The 20,099-nt window shown below is 42.9% G+C and overlaps 1 protein-coding gene across 8 annotated transcripts; it reads right to left on the bottom strand.

Moving 5' to 3' along the window:
* Positions 1–87: 87 nt before the first annotated feature.
* Positions 88–18,876, bottom strand: LOC147824898 (uncharacterized). 8 transcript variants are annotated; one of them, XM_087188534.1, is made up of 6 exons: positions 6,390–18,876; positions 2,886–2,903; positions 1,915–1,932; positions 1,389–1,590; positions 923–1,182; positions 88–300 (listed from the first exon to the last, which is right to left on the bottom strand). In XM_087188534.1, the coding sequence occupies exons 1-6, from the start codon at positions 6,429–6,431 to the stop codon at positions 268–270; spliced, it is 573 nt and encodes a 190-aa protein (XP_087044660.1). In that variant the 5' UTR covers positions 6,432–18,876; the 3' UTR covers positions 88–267. The 8 variants fall into 8 exon arrangements, with proteins under 8 accessions (XP_087044660.1, XP_087044662.1, XP_087044664.1 ...); XM_087188536.1 differs by having other exon boundaries at positions 4,778–18,876; XM_087188538.1 differs by lacking the exon at positions 1,915–1,932 and having other exon boundaries at positions 1,389–1,545.
* Positions 18,877–20,099: the final 1,223 nt, after the last annotated feature.

Raw genomic sequence — 20,099 nt, forward strand, 5'->3', positions numbered from 1 at the left:
GCAGGGTGGTCCAGTAGCACCAAGGAAGCCTTAGAGAGCTTCGGGCAGAGAGGTGGGGGAAAGGTTAGAGAACAGTGAGCCTCCTAATGGAGCTTTGGAAATACTTTAATGATCTTTTCTTTCTTTTTCTTTTGTTTTTGGTATCGGGGATCGAACTCGGGACCTTCTGCTTTTCAGGCAGGCGGCGGGACCACTGAGCTAAATCCCCGGCCCTAACGATCTTTTCTGAAGATCCTTCCTGCCCACCCAGGAGGGCCCAAAGTCAGCCTATTCCATGGTTAGCTCCAGGTCAGTCATCACCTGGGAAGGAAGAGAAAGAGACCGGGTCAGGGTGGGCGCAAGGCCAGGACTCCTGGCTAATGTGATGCATTCAGGTCAGCTCCGAAGGCCAGAGGTTCGCTAAGGCCCAAATGAGGAAGGCCTGGATCAGAACGAGCAGCCAGCAGAGCTGGGGACTGCAGTCTCTTGGCTGGGCTAGGGGAGTGAAAGAGCCCCTTGTTTGGGCCCTGGGGACCAAGTTTCAATCTATGGAGTAGGATCCTGAAGGCTTCCTGGCCAGAACTGGTGGGCCTGCCTGGCAATGGGTGGGACCCAGAATGGCTGAGCTAGGCTCTGTAAGTTCTGTTCCAGGCACACTAATGATGGGGCTGGCCCAGGACCTAGCTGGCAGGTTGTCAAACGGAAGGACATGTCTATGGCCAGGATCTGCAAGCTCAGGACTGCCCGGGGGGCTTTCGGAGAGGTGAACCCTCGAGTGGACAGGCTGTCGGTTCTGGGGGCTCTGGGCTAGGCAGAACAAAGCAGATACTGAGTTTGAGGAGCATGACTGTGGTGGAGTGGGGTGGGAAGTCTCCGGTGCTACAGGAGGGCGCTCGGTAAGGGTGTTTGTTAGCGGGGTGGGGCTCTCCGAGGCTCCACTCACCAAGCCGGGGCTCCTGTCCGGGTCCAGCAGACGCAGCGCAAAGTGTACACAGTTGTACCGTGTGGGGTGATAAGCAGGGGCGTCTGCGTCCATGGCCTCGCGCACACGGCGTTGCAACCCCAAGTGGTCCACACCGCTGCGTTTCCGCAGCACGCGCCACAGTGGGCGGGAGCGCAGCAGCTGCCGCTGCCCCTGTTTGCACACCACACCTTCCCAGGAGCCCAATATTGGGCTCGGCCCACGGCTGCTGGGAATCTTGCCTGTGGGGATAGCCAGCAGGGCGCAGATCAGAGCCAGCTGGCGTCATGGTCCCAGTGACCCTCACCCTCTCCGCCCCCGTGTTCCTGTTGCCTCACATCCTCGCGGGGTGCCCAACCATCTGGCTCCTCTGAGGCCCCAGGTGTATATCCTTGTGTGACACACCCACTGGCGGTGCCCTGAGCCAGTGCTTCCACCTAGGCCTCACCCTCGAAGTGGATGATCTCTCCATGGCCACAGTACACGCCCACGTGGGCCCCGCACCAGCGTCCCATGGGAGTCAGCAGCCTGAACAGGAAAAGGTCTCCAGGCTCAGGCTCGCTTGCCTCCAACTCCACAGCCTCAAAGTGCTGACCAAGGAAGGCCTCAGAGAGAAAGAACTTAATGGTGCTGACTGTTCCAGTCAGGGTCTGAGAAAACAGAGGGACCAGACTGCAGGGTGTCTTTACAGGCTAGGATGAGGGAGGAGCTGGGTCCTTCTCTGATTATGGCTGGGGTCTGGGCCTGGGGCTCAGGGAGACTGGACTTGGGTCCCTATACCTGTCTCCCTGTCCTCAACGGATTCGAGGCTGGATATCACAGATATATCCTACCCTAAGCCACCCCTGAGAACCCCTCAGTTTCTGGCAATTGGGACCTCCTTCCCATACACCCCACTTCAGGGCCCAACCCTGAAACCATCTCCTGTCTTTCGACTCCTGGAAGCAACACTGGGCCAGGGTGTCAGCTGGTACCTGGGTTGAGCAAAAAACCTTGAAGAGACAGGAAAACCTAAGTAAGGTTGGGACCCAAGTCAGGCCCTTCCTCTCACGTCCAATAACCTGGGCAGCAAACATCAACAAGATGGGTACAGTATCCCCATTTTTAGGGTGAGGTTCACAAACCTCGCCAGTGTGTACATGGCTTACATACTACTTTGGCATTGTCATGTTTGCTTATGTTTCTCCTGTCTTCACTGGGAATGGAGGGCTTTGGGGACTTAGGAGGATGGTCCCATTGTCTGGACTGTGCCTAAGCTTTGGCCTGAGAGCCTGGGAAATGAGGTGGAAGTAAGGGCCTACTGGGCCACTGAGCCCTCCCATGCTGATAGGAGGCCCCGGAGCAGGAAGTGTCCCACAACCCCTCACTTTTTCGTGGAAAGTAAGAGGTTGACTCCAGCAGACCTGACTTGGGTGGGAAGGATTCAGATACAAACAAGGAGCTTCCCAAGACCACATGGGAAAATGCCAGCCACTATATGTGGCTCTCATTCTCAACCCTCCTAGCCCCATTCCAACGTCCTCTACCTCTTGCTAAATGAGTCTCATTTTCTGACTGAGAGATGTGGCAGATTCAGGTAACCATCGCATCCCTTTCTGTCTGTGACTTTCCTTGTTTCCAAATGAAAGTCTCGAATCTGGGAACCTAGGGAAATCTTGGACAGTTGGTCGGTCTAGGCTTAGGTCTTCCCCTTTCCATCTCCCTTGATCTCAGAGGGCTGCAGGGAAGACCCACCACATGAGCAGCCCTTTGGCCGTAGGTCATACTCTCCTACCAGCTGCCACATAGGAAGGGTGCCTTTCTTCCTGATCCCATCTACCCCATACCCACTGGGCCAAGCAGGGTTTCAGCTGTGGAAGAGGGTGACTGCCCTGGCCCCACTGAGGCAGCAGACAACCTGCCTGGGGAGAAGACAAGATGAGTTGAGGACTTCCATTCCAATTACCTGAGATGTGAAGCTCATCTAGGGAGAGAAAAAAGAAAAAGAAAACAAAAAAACAACCCAGCCATCACCACCTGGCCTTCCTGCCTCTGTTCCCCGTTAGGCCTTATGCTACATCTGTGGACTGTCTGTTGCCATGGTGGCAGCCGGTTGTTCATTTGTGTACCCACAGTCTACACAGGAATGTTGTCACAGGCTAAGAGACTTAGTCTTAGATATGCTACCTCTTTATATTGGACATTAAATAAGACACTTTTTCTCTCTGAGCCTCAACTTCCTCATCTGTGAACTGGGGACATTAAGGTCAGAGGACTGGGACCTGTGTGAAGCTGTGAGAGCTCTTTGTGAGCTGCACAAGGCAAGAGGGCAAGTTTGTTGATCTACGGTCTGCTCCTGAGCATGCAGATTTGGGTACCAAGAGGAGGGGTGGGGAGAATATATCTTTCTCAGCTCAGAGGAGAAGAACAATGAGCCCTCAGAGGCTAGTGGCCTCCCTCTGACCCCTGCCCCAGAACTCAAAGGGAATCGCCCAGCTGGAAAGGCTCTGGGGAGCAGGGCCCTGCCCTGACTCTTAGGGGTGGGGTGGGCAGGCACTTTGGCACTGTCAGCTGGGTCTCAGGGCTTTGAGTCAAGATCCCCCCCTCAGGCCATTTACAAAAGGAGCAAAAATATCATGATAGCAGTTTACCATATTAATTGACTTCTCTATTTCAGATATGAATGTCAAGGAAAAGATTAAAATATATTCTATGTTGAAAAAAGATGCCTCTTCAAGACAGAGGATCTAGGTCCACACATGGTCCCTCCATAATCATGGCATTTCTTGCCAGTAATTGCTAGAGCCCCACTTAGCCCTGACAGCAATGCCATGAAGGACATAGTGCTGTTATCATCCTCATTTTACAGATGGTAAAACTGAGGCTTGAGAAAATTGCTAAGGTCACAAGCACCGTGGCAGAACCCGGATTCAAGGTGAGGTGGGCTGGCTCCTTAGCTGCTATACAGGATCGATGATATGCTGTTGGCACAGGGCCACCACTAGAAGCACTGACCTTGTGTCCTGACCTGTAGAAACAGTCACCTTCCGTTTGGCTTTAACTTAGCTAAGCCACTATTTCTTTCCCAAGAAAGGATAGGGAACAAGGCCTTGGAGATATACAAGCCCAGGGGACAGTGTCCCAATCTTTCGGTCCCTAGCTGACAGCTGCCCATCCCACTGGGGGTGACTGCTTGGGGGCCTGAGCTCTCCTTCATCTCTTTTTTTTCTGCTTCTATGAATTTAGCTTTTTTTTTTCTTTTTTTTTTTTACTTAAATTCTTTTATTGGTACATTTTAGGTATACAACACATTCACATTTCTATTGGGAACTTGTACCTTTACATGATGCATCTTGGTTCTTATTTCATCTCTCCTTGACTAAGACTTCTGAGAGAACAGAGTAGTGCGGGTGAAAGGCAGTTTCTCTGGGATCCAGTGCTTTTTCCTTTCTAGGAAGGGTCCCTGCAGGAGCTCAACCCAGTAGGGTCCCATCCCTGTCCCTTGTGGGGCTTGGTGGCAGCCCTTGGGTGTGATCTGGCCTGATCTTCCACCCCCTACTCTCACCCTTCAGCCTAGCCCTAGACAAAGGTGGCTCTGTGGAAAGCAAGGCTTTGAGGTTAGGCCTCCTAGCCAACATCCCACCTTCAGCCTAGACAAAGCCAGGTGTAGAGGAGGCAGTACACCTGCTCTGGGCCTCTTTGCTCCTGAGGACTTTTTTTTTCTTTTGGTACCGGGGATCAAACTCTGGTCCTTGCGCTTGCGCAGCAGGCGGCAAAACCACTGAGCTAAATCCCCAGCCCCTGCTCCTGAGGACTTTGATTCCACCTGAATCTGAGCCCCCGGCCCAAGCAGCTCACCTTGTAGTAGCCCCAATCCACACCTTTCGAGATGTTCTTCTGTGGCCACAGGAAGGAAAGCAAGCTGTCTGTCCCTCTGGCAGATAAAGTGTCCAAGCAGGAAGGCCTGGGGCCTTGTTCTAGGCGTCACTGCCCAACCTGGTCTGATGGCCACACCCCCTCCCTGTGGGGCTGGGGTCCAGGTGGGTAACTGGTGCCCTCTTTCCCCCATCCTGGTGTTGAGCCCTACCCCAGCCCTGCTCTTGGTACCATTCTTCACCCTTCACTGGCCTCCAGGGTGCTCAGACGCCTCTCTGCTGCCCTACAGAGGTTAGAACAGTATGTTCCTTTGTTCTCCTGTTTGTGTCTTTTTTTTTGGACATATATGAGTGGTTTTTAAGAATTCAATTTTAATTATCTATTGATATTTAACTATACCTCTTTGTTTTATTTATTAGTGGTTCTCTAGGGATTATAATGTAGCTACTTAACTCTTCACAGTCTACTTACAGATAATAGTGTATAATTTACATGAAGTGTAGAAGCCTTGTGACAACATAGGTCCATTTACCACCATCCTCTACCCATATTCTATGCTAAATTTGTCATTATGTATTGTGTCTATATCTGATACATCACACAAAGCAATGTTACAATTTTTGCTTTAAACCGTCTTGTATGTTTTAAAGTAAGAAAAAAGTCTTTTATGTTTACCCAAATATTTACCATTCCAATCCTCTTCACTAATTTTGGAAGATCTAAAATTTTCTGATACCATTTCCCTTTAGACTGAAGTACGTCCTTTGGTATTTCTTGTGATGGAAATTGGCTAATGATAAATTCTTTGTATTTTTTTTAGCAGGAAATATCTTCACCTTACCTTCATCCTATTAGACATACAATTCTGTATTAATATTGTCTTGTGGCTTCTTAAAAATTTTTTTCCACTCAGCCTGAACTTCATGGTTCCAGGTGAGAAGTCAATAACTCAAATTGCTGTTCTCTATCCATTATCATGTGTTATCTTTGGCTGCTTTCAAGGTTTTCTCTTTATCTTTGCTTCCAGCAGTTTGCTTACAATGTGCATAGTACTGGTTTTCTTCATATTGATCTGAGACTTTTTTCTTTGCATTGCTGAGGATTGAACTCAGGGCCTCACATGCTGGCCATAGCTCTCTACCACTCAGCTACATCCCCAGCGCTTTTTTTTTTTTTTTGGTACCGGGGATTGAACACGGGTCCTTGTGCTTGCACAGCAGGCAGCGAAACCATTAAACTAAATCCCCGGCCCATCCAGCACTTTTTATTTTTTATTTTGGGGCACAATCTCACTAAATTGCCCACACTGACCGTGAAACTGCAAACTCCTGCCTCAGTCTCCCCAGTACCTGGGATTACAGGCATGCAGGCCCACACCCAGCTTCTTTAACTCATGTATCTAGGGCTTGAGTCCCAGGGCAGCAGGTGGGGCCTAGAGAGGTGATTGGATCACAAGGACACAAAACTTCATCAATAGATTAACCCATTGAAGAGTTCATAACTGAAGGGGTGTTAAAAGGTGAGCCCAGTTGGGGGCAGTAGGTCACTGGGGGTGTAACTAGAAGGGTATGTCTTGTCCTCAGCCCTCCCTTACCTCTCGGTCTGCCAGGAGGTGAGCAGCTTTCCTTTGCCACATGCTTCCAGCTATGTACTGGAACCTCTGAAACCATGAGCCAAAATAAACTCTTTTAAGTTTCTGTTTTGTGTGTGTGTGTGTGTGTTTTTTTAAGTACTAGGGATTGAAACCCAGGAACACTAACTCCATTCCCATTTCACTTTCTCAGGTAGCTGAGGTTCCAGGCATGTGCCACATGCCCAGCTTTAAGCTGTTTTCTCAGATATTTTGTAACAGCTATGGAAATATGACTAACACTGAAAATTGGTGCTGAGAGTGGGGGGTCAATAACTGACAATGTGGTGCAGAAGCCTTTGGAATTGGTCTACAGGAGGAGTTTGGAAAGGTTTGGCGATATGGGCTAGAGAAGCCCTAGAACAGTGGAGGTGAACCTGTGGCACGCATGTTATTGTGTTTTTCTCTTAAGACGAAAGATGTTAATGTATGAATTGTTTTTTCTAAACTAAAACCTCAGAATTCAGGTTTGTTTATTTATTTCGTTTTGAGAAAGAGTCTCACTATGTGGTTCAGGCTGGTCTCAAATTCACAACGATCCTCCTGCCTCAGCCTCTCAAGTGCTGGGATTACAGGCCTGTACCACCATGCCTGGCTAGTATTCAGGTTTAATTGTAGTGTTGTGGCGAAGCCCAACCGACCTCCAGTGCTGCTTGACAAAGTTCCAGCTGGGGGAAAGAAAGGGTGGAACACATCGTACCCTCATATTTTATTTTTTTTCTTGCCATAATGTTTATAATTGTTCCTCTGGTCACAGGAGTCATTGTGTTTGTGACTAACAACAAACTCTCCATGAGGCTAATTGGCAATGATATATTGAAATTTGATCTGGCTCAAAAGTCTCAAATTCCAGTTTCTCTTAGTTGTATTGCCACATCCACTCCTAAAGAAACCTCTCTTAAAACCCCCGCTGTTTTCCCACTACTATTACTCTCTCTCTTATTGCTGACATTCTTTCTACTAAAGGGTTCTTATAAAGAGATTGAAAGGATAGACTTTAGATGTAAGAAATAGTGGGAAATGGGAAATAAAAAGAATGTTCAGACAGGTAAATGCATTAAGGAGGCAAATTACTCAGTATTTCTCAAAGTGCTATAAATATCTCCTGCTCATGGACTATGAACCCAAATGACATTTAGTTAAGATGAATAGAGCTAACAGCAAACTATATTAACCATTGTGCAGTTTCTCAAGGGCTAGCTGGTGACCACAAGTTTGACATTTAATTTGATTAAGTTACTTTCTGTTCTGCTTAGGTATGGGACAATGAGAGAACAACTGTAATTTTTAAGAAATGTATTCATGATGTTCAATGATATGAATCAGCTTAGAAAAAATATACTGTTTAACAAAAATAACCTTTACCTCATCAGATAATGCTAAGGCAACATGTTCCGCCCAATGCCTCTTCGCTATTGCTTAAAGATATAAAAATAAATCAGACCCTGAGACTTCTCAGAGGGAACCTGAACATTGCTTGTAAAGGTTCTTTTCTCATCGCCGGCCCAGGACATCTCCCCTTCCTACCCTACATCGACTGCAGCTGGTCCGCGGCAGTTTTGGCACTTTGTGATCAATAAGTGGATTTTGGGTTGCAGTTTGGGACTTGGTCTCTAAAGTTTTGCCATCACTGCCCTAGGATGTTGCAAGAAGAGCTTAATGGACAATTCTGGTTTGAGCTCAGACGATCAGAATCCTGATAGAAATGTGGACAGTAAAGCCTGTGCTAAGGAGGTTTCAGATGGAAATGTGGACTCTGTTAGAAATTGGACTAGAGACCACTTTTGTTACATTCTGGCAAGAAGTATGTTTACATTTTTCCATGCCCTAAAACTATATGAGGCTGAGTTTAAAGATGAGGAACTAAATCTGGCAGAGGAAAATTCAAGGCAGCACAACCTTCAGGTTGAGACATAGAGATTGCTGGTTGCTTTTAGCCAGCTTTACAATAAGAAATTGTGAAGAAAAAGCAGAATGGGAAGATTTGAAAAATTTGCAGTTGGGCCAGAAAAAGGATACATTTAAGGTTGGAGTCAAAGAAGGTGTGATTACTGGAGAGTTTAGTGTCATTAGAAAGAAACCTACACACAGGGTCAAGAAGAAAGCTGCTTTGAGGGCACCTGGGAATCAGGAAGACCCCACTCATCACAGGCTCAAGGGTGTAAAAGTGAGAAGACAGCCTCTAGATCCTCTGCTTGAGCAGAATTACCTAGGGAAATGGTTCTCCAGATTCATTTCACCATGTTTGGCTGGCCAGGCAATCAAGGGGCACTGTAGTCAAGGTTCAGGGGAGTCTGGCTATTACTCTGGGTGACAGCAGATCTTGGTGCCATCCACATGATGCTGCATGGAGAACACAAGAGTTATGGAGTAATGAATGCTTCCACTAAGATTTCAAAGGAAGGCCTGAGAAGTCAGGCAATGTATGACAGGATCAGAGCTTTTGCAGTAAGCCCCTGAGAGAGTAATTCATGAAGCTGTGAGAGTGACACCAAAGCTTCACTGGAGACCCTAGGAAGATAAGAGATGTCAGGAATGTGGAACATCTGCCAAGGAAAGTTGTAAGCAATGAGTGGAGCCAGGCTAAGAGAGGGGCCACGAGGGCTCAAGCTAGTGAGGCCATAGAAGTGAGCTGCCCAAAACCTTTGGAGCTCACATCATGCCACCATGTACCCTGGAAGCCAGATATGGAGCTATAGGATTTAACATTTGCCCTGCTAGTCTTATTTTGATCTTATGCCTTTCTACTCCACTATTTGTCCCTTTTGGAATGGGAATGTGTACTCTGTCCCATTACTGTATGTTGGGAGATAAAAATTTTATGTGCCAGGCTTTATATAAATTTAATGTTTTATTTTACAAATGGAGAGACTGAGAAATGGATTATGTTACTAGTTCTGGGTCACAAAGCCCAGGCCTACTTGACTTTAAAGCTTCTGTTCTTTTTGTACCATCCTGTAACTCACTGCTAGTTTAACTCATGGTGATCGGAGACATATGGGACACAGAACAATGAAACTTCTGGGTTTTTTCCTCAGGAATTTGGTCTTAAAAGCGTGGGAAAGAGTTAATTCACAGGCCAGGACTGGAAAGCCCAGAGGACCTGTCTATTTCTGCTCCCCATCATGTTGCCTTGGTTACTCTCCCACCCTGGAATGCTAGGGACACCTCCTTGCCCAACCAAGGAGCAGGCTCTGAGGAATTAAGAATATATTTTCCTCTGAAGTAGCCTTATAGATTAGTGCTGTCATCTTGCCTCTTCAAAAGAGAATGGGTTTTCATCTGCATTAGGCCTGGATGTACATGTGTAAGTGGACTGGATCATTTCTATCGAATTTCAGGAAGCCCTGGGGTACTTTAGTGGAACTCCCAGTTGCTTTATTTGTAGGCTGGTGGTCCCTATTAGAAATACAGAGAACTGATCACCATCCTGGATCTGATTCTCACATAAGTACAGGAGCATCTGAACAGTCAAACTTTGAATATGTGGGATATGAGTGAAAGGGACAAGGGGTCAGGGAGTCTGAGAGGTGTTTTGGACTTGTTTATATGTTTGTCTCTTCTATGAATGGCCCATTAACTAGGAGTTATCTACCTGGCATGACTGGTGGACCTCCTGGAGGGTGGAACAGAGGAAAGAGAGAGGGAGGGGTGCACTACAGCCCCCAGAAGACAAGGTCAACACAACCTAATGCCACAACGGACTGACCTTTTCAGCAGAGACAGTCTCCAGAGGAAACCACAGGACTTATCTGAGCATATGCAGGTTCCACTCTATGTGGTTGTCCTGCTGAGCCATCCCATCCTGTTCCAAGTTTGGAGTTATCAGATTTTTGTTTGTGGTAAGAACAAAGTCAAGATCTTCACAACAATCAGAAGTGAAAAACATCCTTGAAACCTTTAAGGAGGACACACAGATGAGAAATGTCCCAAACCAAAGTTTTGAAAGTAGTGAAATAATATGTGAGCCTGAAATGCAGAACCTGAACAAATATTGAAAAATACAAACTTAGGTTAAATAAAGGAGCTTATATTCCACAATGCAATTCATTACCTCTAAGAAGTACTTCAATTAAAAATTTTATATCTAAGCCTACCTGATTCTTATATCAAGGGCAGCCTGGGCAACTTAGGATAACCCTGTCTCAAAAAAAAAGGGCCTCAGGATGTAACTCAGTGTCAAGTCCCTGGTTTCAACCCCCAGTTCCACAAGATAAAAAGGAAAGAGCAAAGAACAAGGACAACAAATAGAAAACTGTAAGAAGTGTAGCAGACATTAATCCAACTACATTGATAATTGCTTTGAATGTCAATAGTCTAAGTGTGGTAATGAAAAGAGAGACTGTCAGAGTGAATCAAAAAACAAGGCCAAACTATATGTTGTTTATAAGAAAACATTTTAAAGACACATATCGATTAAGGGCAGAGAAAGATTATATTGGTCAAGCTTTCTATTACTTGGACAAAATACCTAACACGCACAACTTGAAGAAAAGTTTATCTTGGCTCACATTTTAGAGGTTTCAATCCATAGTTAGCAGGCTCACAGGCAGACACATCATGGTGAAAGAGTATGGTGGAGGAAAGCTGTTCAACTTACGGCATGTAGGAAGCAGAAAGCAAGGGAAGAGACAGAGAGGGAGGGGCCAGGGACCAGATACAGTTGCCAAGGTCAAGGCTCCAGGCCCACCCAGACACACCCGGAAGTGTGCTTTATTAACCTCCTAGGCATTTCTCAAGCCAATCAAGTTGACAAAGATTAGCCATCACAAGGATAGACCAGTAGCACTAACAAAAGAAAGTGGGGGTAGCTATACTTATTCTGACAGAGCAGACGTCAAAGAAAGGAAGTTATCAGGGATAAAAAGGAATATTACATAATGAAGGCGTTATTTCCTCAACAAGACATAATCCTTAAAATGTGTATGTCAAGCAACAGAACATCAAATATGCGAGGCAAAAACTGATAGAAGTACAAAGAGCAACTGGTGGTTCCACTGCTCAACTAGAGATTTCAGAACCCCTATGAAAAATGGACAGATCCAGCAGCCAGAAAATCAGTAAGGGCATAGCTGAAGTCAATAACATCAATCAACAGGCCGGGGATTTAGTTTGGTGGTTTCGCTGCCTGCTGCGCAAGTGCAAGGACCAGAGTTTGATTCCCAGTACCAAAAAAAAATCAATCAACTGGGTAACATTAACATCTATAGACTACTTCATCCAACAGTAGCAGAAAACACATTCTGCTCAAGTTCAAATGAAACATTTACCAAGTTAGACCATATTGTAATCCTTGGAACATACCTTAAAAAATCTGAAAGAACAGAAATCATAACAATGCCTGCTCTTAGACTATAATGGAATTGAACTAGAAATTAGCAACAGAAAGATAACTGGATAGTCCTAAAATATGGAGAGATTAAAAAAGCATACTTCTAGTGTGGGTGTGTAGAGTGGTGGTGGAGTGCTTGCCTAGCATGCTCAAGGCCCTAGGTTTGATCCTCAGCACTGCAAAAGACAAAAAGCAAATTTAAAAAAATCTTAAATATATATGGGCCAAGAATAAATCCCAGGAAAAACTTTAAAATATTTTGAAATAAGTGAAAATTAAAACACAAGTTATCAAATTTGTGGGATGTACCAAAAGCAGGAATTGGAGCAAAAGATATAACACTGAATGTATATATTAGAAAAGAACAATCCAAAATGAATCATATTGACTTCCACCTTAGGAAAAATACAAAAAGAAGAGTAAATTAAGCCAAAGTAAGCAGAAACAAATAAAATTAAAGCAGAAATCAATAAAATTTAAAAAAATAGGAAAGGGAGAAAAATCAATGAAACTAGATGCTGACTCTTAGAAAAGAACAACAAAATCAATACATCTCTAGTCAGACTCACTAAGAAAAAAAATAAGACAAATTATTCATACTAGAACTGTCAGGGATCCATCAGTACAGATACTCTGTACATTAAAAGGGTAGTGAAGGAATATTATGAACAACTCTATGCTCACAAATTTGAAAACCCAGACAAAATGAACTAATTCCCTGAAAGACAATGTGCTAAAATTCACACAAGAAAAGAGAATCTCAATAGAACTTCCTTAAAGAAAATGAATCAGTAGTTGATAACCTTCGAAACAGAGAGCACCTGGCCAGGTAGGTTCAGGGGTGAATTCTGCCAAACATTTAAGGGAGAAATTACACCAAATATCTACAATATCCTTCAGAAGATGTGAGCAGAGAGTATTTTCTAACTCATTCTATGAGGGCATTATCACCTTTAATACCAAAACCAACAAAAACATTACAAGAAAAGAAAATGACTACTACTGCTCATGAACATAGATATAAAAATTGTTAATAAAGTCATTAGCAACTCAAATCCAATTATACACCAATGCAAGTGGGATTTATCCCAGGTATATAAGGCTAGTTCAATATTCAAACATCAATTAAAATAATCCATGACATGAACAGGCTAAAGCAGAAAAATCATACAATTTATTAGATGTATAAAAAGCGTATGACAAAATCCAAACTCATTCACGATTTTTTAAAACCCTCTGTTATAGTTTGGCTCTGGATGACCCCCTAAAGCCTCATGGGGTCAGAGGTGGCTGAATCTAGAGTGTGTGCTTGATTCATAGGCCTGAGGGCACTAAGGATTAAGGGCATGAGTGCTATTCACCCTAAGTAGTCTGAACAGGATAAAAGGGGCAGAAAGATGCTGTTTAAAGTCTCTCGTTGCTTTTGGTGTCTTCCGTTACCATGAACTGTTGCCCCTTGCTGCTTTTGCTACTTTGTGAGAGCCATGTTACTTCCCCTCTGTGATGCCTGTTTGCCACCTACCTTGGAGCCAGCATATTATAGACAGAAACCTCTATGAACTGTAAGCTAAATAAACCTTTCCTCCTTTAATTTGGGTGTTGGGTATTTTGTCTCAGCAACAAGAGGAAAGTAACTAACACACCCTCTCACTAAGTTAGGAATAAGGGAGAACTTTTCCAATTCAATAAAGAATATCTCCCCAAACCTACAGCTAACATTGTATCATATTTAACAGTGAGAAACTTAAAGCTTTCCCACAAAGGTCAGAAACAAGACACAGATGTTCCCTCTCAACATTCTTTTTCAACATTATATGAGAAGTCTAACCTAGTGCAGAGATCTAGTATAGAGATCTAGAAGATCAGGTGTTATCAGGTGATATGACATCTATATACGAAATCCAAAAGAACAGAAAAAACTCCTGGACCTAATAAATGATTATAGTAAGGCTGCTATACATGTAAAACACAAAGTTAATATATATACAAAAGTCAGTTGTGTCCTATATGCCAGCAATGGACAAATAAAATTTGAAATTAAAAACAACACCTTTACAATAGTACCCCCCAAAATGAAATAAACCTAACAGAATAAGTATAAGATATATTGGAGGAAAATTTTTAAATGCTGATAAAAGAAATCAAAGAACTAAAGAAATATAAGTATCACATGTTCACAAATGTCAAGTTCTTTCCAACTTGATCTGCAGATTCAATACAATCCCAATCAAAATCCCAGCAGGTTATTTTTTGGATGTTGACAAACTGATTTTTAAGTTTATATGAAAGGACGAAAGATTCAGAATAGCCAACACAGTATCAAAGAGGAAGACCAAGTTGAAGCATGGAAACTACCTGACTTCAAGACTTATTACAAAGGTATAATAACCAAGACAGGAAAGTATTTTGAACTTACAAACAGATCACTGGATCAGAATAGACAACTCAGAAATAGGTTCACACAAAAATAGTAAATGATCTTTCATAAAAAAACAAAGGTAATACAGTGGAGAAAAGATAGTTTCTCAATAAACAGTGCTGGAACAACTGAACAACCACATACAAAAAAAAATGGACACAGACCTTACACTCTTCAAAAACATTACTCAAAATGGACCATAGGTTTCAATAAAAACACAAAACTATAAAACTACTAGAATATCATATAGAAAAATTCTAAGAGATCCTGGGTTTGGTTATAACTCTTTAGATATGACATCAAAGGCATGATCCATGATCTATCAAAGAACTGATAAGCTGGAATTCATTAAAATTAAACATTTCTAGCCAGGTGTAGCAGCACACACCTATAATCCTAGCACTCTGGCAGGCTGAGGCAGGAGGATCAGAAGTTTAAACTCTGCTTGAGCAATTTAACAACTTAGTGATACCTTGTCTCAAAACAAAACAAAACAAAGCAAAACAAAAAACCCCACACATAAATGGGCTAGGGATATGGCTCAGTAAAAAGTTCAATCCCCAGTACTGTCCAAAAAAAAAGGTCAGGGGTGCACTTTGGGAAAGATTCTAGACTGAAAAGCCAAGCTGCAGACTGGATAAAATATTTGCAAAAGACATACCTGATAAACGACTGTTATTCAAAATATACAAAGAACTCTTAAAACTTAAAGGTAAGAATCCAATTTTAAAATGGGCCAGAGACCTTAACAGATATCTCACTAAAGAAAATATATTTATATAGCAAATAAGCATATGAAAAGCTATCACATCGTGCCATTAGAGAAATGCAAATTAAAACAGTGAGAAACCACTGCACATCTATAAGAATGACCCAAATTCAGAGCACCAACAATATCCAATGCCAGTGAGCACCTGCAGCAACATACAGCACACAATATAAGCTGTATTTGAAAGCCAACTTACAACTTTAAAAATGTCTTTACTGAAAATAAGAGATTAAAATAATGGACCTAAGTTGAGTGTGGTGATACACGTCTGTAACCCTAGCACTTGGAAGGCTGAGGCAGGACTGCCTGGAGTTCAGAGTCAGCCTGGGCTACATAGTGAGTTCCAAGACCAGCCTGAACTACATAGACTATCTCAAAATAAAAATTAAAAAAAATTTTAAAATGGACCTTAGAAAAAATTAAGAATATTAGAATCATAGTAGGAAATTATAAAAGAACAAGAGAGAATAGGAAGAATCATTACAAAAACCGAAATTATAAAATAGAAGATATTAAATAATAGTAGAAAGCTTAAACTCCCAACCTACTTTTTTTTTTTTTTTTGAGAGAGAAGGTCTAGGCAATCCTCTTGCCTCAGCCTCCCAAGTGCTGGGATTACAGGTGATGCCCCCAATTTACTTCTTTGAAGTTCAACAAAATAAATTTCTGTGAGCCTGATTTAAGAAAAAGGAAAGAAAAAGAAAAAGAAAAGCAAAAATAGTAAGATAGGCAATGAGAGAATAATCATATATTTAAAAGAGATGAAAATAACCACAAGTCTATGTATAACACAATGACTAGTTTGCTTTGTTTTGGTATGGGGGATTGAACTCAGGGCCCTGCTAAGCTACATCCTGAGTCCTTTGTATTTTGAGACAGGACCTTGCTAAATTGCCAGCCTGGCCTCACACTAGCCAGCCTCTTGAATACCTGGAATTACAGGCTATGCCACCACATCTGGCACTTAGTCAGGGTCTTTACTATGTTGCCCCAAATGGTCTTGAATTCACAGGCTCAATTCCTATTGCAGCCTCCCAAGTAGCTGGGACTGCAAGTGTGTACCATCACCTGAAGTTGATAACTAATTTGAGAAACCTATTACAAATAGATGACTTTCAAGTGAAATATAAATTACCATAACTGATCCCAGAAACAGTAGAAAAGTTGAATAGTACAATTACCTAAGAATAGACACATGGTTTTAAATCTACTATATAATACTATGTCACATAATACAAAGTTTCACAACTGAGTTCTCTATTCAACCTTAAAAGAGGCTAAGTGACCCTAAAATTATTTCAGACCACAAAACATGAGAAGTTCCCTAATTGACAAATTTAATACAAACAACTACCAAAACGTGATTAATATAGTAGATCAACAGGTCTACATAACAATCTCATTCATAGGAGACATAAAAATTCTAAGTAAAATATCAATAACTAGAACCTAATAGTGTATCTAAGGATAATATACTTTGACCAAATAGTATTTGAAAAAGCCTACTTTTAATAGGCACAGTATCAAACTTGTTTATTAGTTTGCAATAATGATATTTTTAAAACAACAAATCTTCCCATTCTAGAATATTAACTCTACATTTACTTAAGTCTTTAATGTCTTTCAACACTATTTCATATTTTCCTGTAAATTACATATATCTTTTGTTCAGTGTCTTTATAGGTGCTTCCTAGTGGCACCTTTGGGTGGGTTCCTTTTACGTGTGTATCAGAAAAATGTTTCACATGTTAAGCTATTTGACCATCTCATTGCATCATCTAATAGTTTATAATAGCATTTTATTTGTTAGAGAGAAAATCACATCTTCTAAAAATGTTACTCTTACTTCTTCCTTTACTAATGCTTTTGCCATTTTCTTGTTTTATTACATTGGGAAGAAAATCTACGGCCATGTTGAATGTAGATATTCATCTTTTTCTCTGACAAAATGGGAATGCTTTTATCATTAAGTATGCTGTTTAATAAAGATTTCTGATAAGTTTCTTTTGTCAAATTGATATTTATCGGGCCGGGCTGGGGATTTAGCTCAGTGGTTCTACTGCTTGTCTTGAAAGCACAAGGACATGAGTTCGATCCCTGGTACCAAAAAAACCCCTGATATTTATCTAGCCCCATTTTGCTAAGTTTAAAAAAAATTTGTTGTCAATTAAGTAATAAACCTCTAAATTAATATGAATTACAGTAACGGGTTTTCTAACATTAAATAACTTTTGTGATAATCTTTTTGTTCTAGAGTGTTGGATTAAATTTGCTAATATTTGTAGAGCTTTACATATATATGAGTTTGGCCTGTAGTCTTTCTTCTCTCCTTTTGCTATCACCGTCAATTTTTGGTACTAGGGAGATACTAGCGTAATGAGGTGAACCCTCCACCCCTGCCCCATGCTAAATACAATATCCATGAGCAAAATGGGCAACTGAAAATTGGGCAGCTTGATGGGAGCATTCCAGGCAGAGGACAGCATAAGTGGACACAAGGACAAAAAACAAAACACAGGTTATATCTACAGAATAGGACTTATATCTTCTTAAAGTGGAATAAGAAATACAAAATAGGCTTGAGTTAAACTGGCAAATTAATCTTTTAAGCACAACTCTGCTGAAACACTTTGACTTGGTAATTTTACAAGGAATAAAATCAAACTTTTAGCTGTATTTAATATCCTACCTGCTCTAATCTATTTCAGTGCAACCAGTACTTACTTGCCTCAGTTCTTTTGCCTAGAATGCTTTCTATGAATGTTACAACATCCAAATTGAACCCTCCTTTTGAACAGTCCAAATGTCTATGACCATTTTTCAGAGCCAAGAGAACTACCTTTGAATTGAATTGTACTACAGCTAATTATTGTCAGCTCTTGGTTTGCCCTTTTTTTTTGGCGGGGGGGACGACAAGGTATCCTTATGTAGTTCAGGCTGGCCTTAAACTCACTATGTAGTCCAGTCTGGCTTTGAAATTGTGGCGATCCTCCTGCATCAGCCTCCTGGAATGCTGGGATTACAGGCCTGTGTCACCTCGCCTGTCATTTGTCTATTTCTTAATTTTGACAGCTGTACTGGGTTGGTTAGTGATACCTCCAAAATTCATGTCTTTCCTGGAACCTCACAATATGACCTTATTTGGAAATAGGGTCGCTGTAGATATAAGTAGTAGTTATGACCAGGTCATACTGGAGTATGGTAGGCCTTTTATCCGACAGAACTGATGTTTTTATAAGACTCAGAATCAGAACAAGAAGAATACCATTTGACAATAGAGTGCAGTGAAGGTGCTTACACGCCAAAGAACAGAGAAGATTGCTGGCCTCCACCCAGAAGCTACGACCCTTGATTTGAACTAGACTTCAGAATGTGAGAGAATACATATCTATCGCTCTAAGCCACCTAGTACTTGATAGTTCCTATGGCTGCCCCAGGAAACTAATACAAAGGCAATTTTAACTTCTCTTCCTAGATCCGAGAGTACCACGTCAGGCTCTGTCCCCTTCATGAGAGTGGGAGATTCCCAGAAGCTGATGAGCTCTCTGAGGTCATGTGAACCCAATGCCAACAAAACGCGGCTGCCAATACGGCAAGCGACGGGGGTACAAAGATGAATAGTAACAAACTAAATATAAGGAGCTGGTGGAGCAAGGCGGGAAGCGAGGGGAGGGAGGCTCGCTCCCAGGCGACGCCCGCGGGGGTGGAAGTCTGGGAGGAGATGCTAGTCTCGCGCCACCCGTTGCGGCTTGCAGAACGTTCCCGGCCCTCTCCATTCCGTAAGGAATGGATCCGTAATAAGGGTCCACTCATACCCAGTTGTTCCAAGTCCCCTACCGCACTCCCAGAGGGCGCCAACCAGTGGACTCCTTCTGCGTCTGCGCGCAGCGCGCGAGGCGGGACTTCCGCCCTACGCCCAGGAAACCGGAAAGAGACCCTTTCCCCGGGAAGGAGAGGGAAGTTGAGACGAAGGTCGGATACCGAATAGGTGGTAACGTGTGTCTCGTGGAGTAGGGGCAGTCTGGTCAGCCGGTGGGGCGAGTGACACTAGCGTCCTAGTGGGCAGGCTGGTGTACCAGGTTTCAAGGGATGTGGCAGGGAGTGAGAGTAAGAATGACAGGTCGGGGTACCTGTTGCTGGGTAAACGCCACCATCGACCTGAGCCTCATTCTTAGTTCACTGTGCTTCGTTTTCTCCACCTCTCTTGAACAGTGAGGTTAGTAGCTCACGGAGCTGTGGTGGGGATAGATGTGGAAGGGAGAAGTACGCATTAAGACAAAGTGACGTTTAAGAAAACATCTTCAGTTTTTACTTTGGCCGTGCCGATGGGCCGGTACAAACTCAGGCATCCTGAGTCTGTAACTCCTCCCTGAGGCAGTAAGCACCTGTTGCATTAATTTTAAACACGCATAGAGTTGTTAGTTTTCACGTTTTCTTTTTGGTACCGGGGATCGAACTTGGGTCCTTGCGCTTTCGAGGCAGGCGGCGGAACCACTGAGCTAAATCCCCAGCCCTTTTTTTACGTTTTCTGAATCTGCCAGCAAATTCGTTTGATAGGGTGGAACAAATCCATCTTGGTCACCTCTTTCGTTTCAGTTTAAGCTGAAGCATAGAGAGGAGACAGGTGGAGAATCACATTTTGTCAATTACAGCTGAGACTTAGAGCTCAATTTCTTAATTTCCCTCCCCTAATATTTTTCTCTATACCGTACCCTGTGGATTGCTAAACATTTCTTCTTTTGCCAACAGGTATTGGAGGGGTGAGAAGTGAAGAGGGTAGTGACGTACATTTAGAAACAGGATGAATCCATCAAAGGCAAAGTCAGTGTCAAGGGTTAGAACTGTGTCAGTTACCTACATTGACACTGCAGGTGGAAAGTGTCACTCGTTGCTTTTGTCATTTCCCATTCAGTAGTATGTGTGTAGTAACAAAATGTGAAGGTGAAGTTTTATTACTTGTTACATATCTTTACCCAGGAAGGCCTGGGGTCACTAAACAAGATATGTGTTTACTTTTGAAGCATTATAGCTGGCTACTTAACTGTGCTTTTATTTACACTGTTTGCTATAACAACTCACAGACATTTTCCCAAAACTATGTGAATGAAAGATCATCTATAAAAGGACTCGGAAGTTGCCCTCAAGTCCAGGCAA

This window comes from Heterocephalus glaber, unplaced genomic scaffold (assembly GCF_053883595.1).
Source record: "Heterocephalus glaber isolate CG9 unplaced genomic scaffold, H.glaber_assembly_v1.0 deba00001531, whole genome shotgun sequence".
Classification (NCBI taxonomy): Eukaryota; Metazoa; Chordata; class Mammalia; order Rodentia; family Bathyergidae; genus Heterocephalus; species Heterocephalus glaber.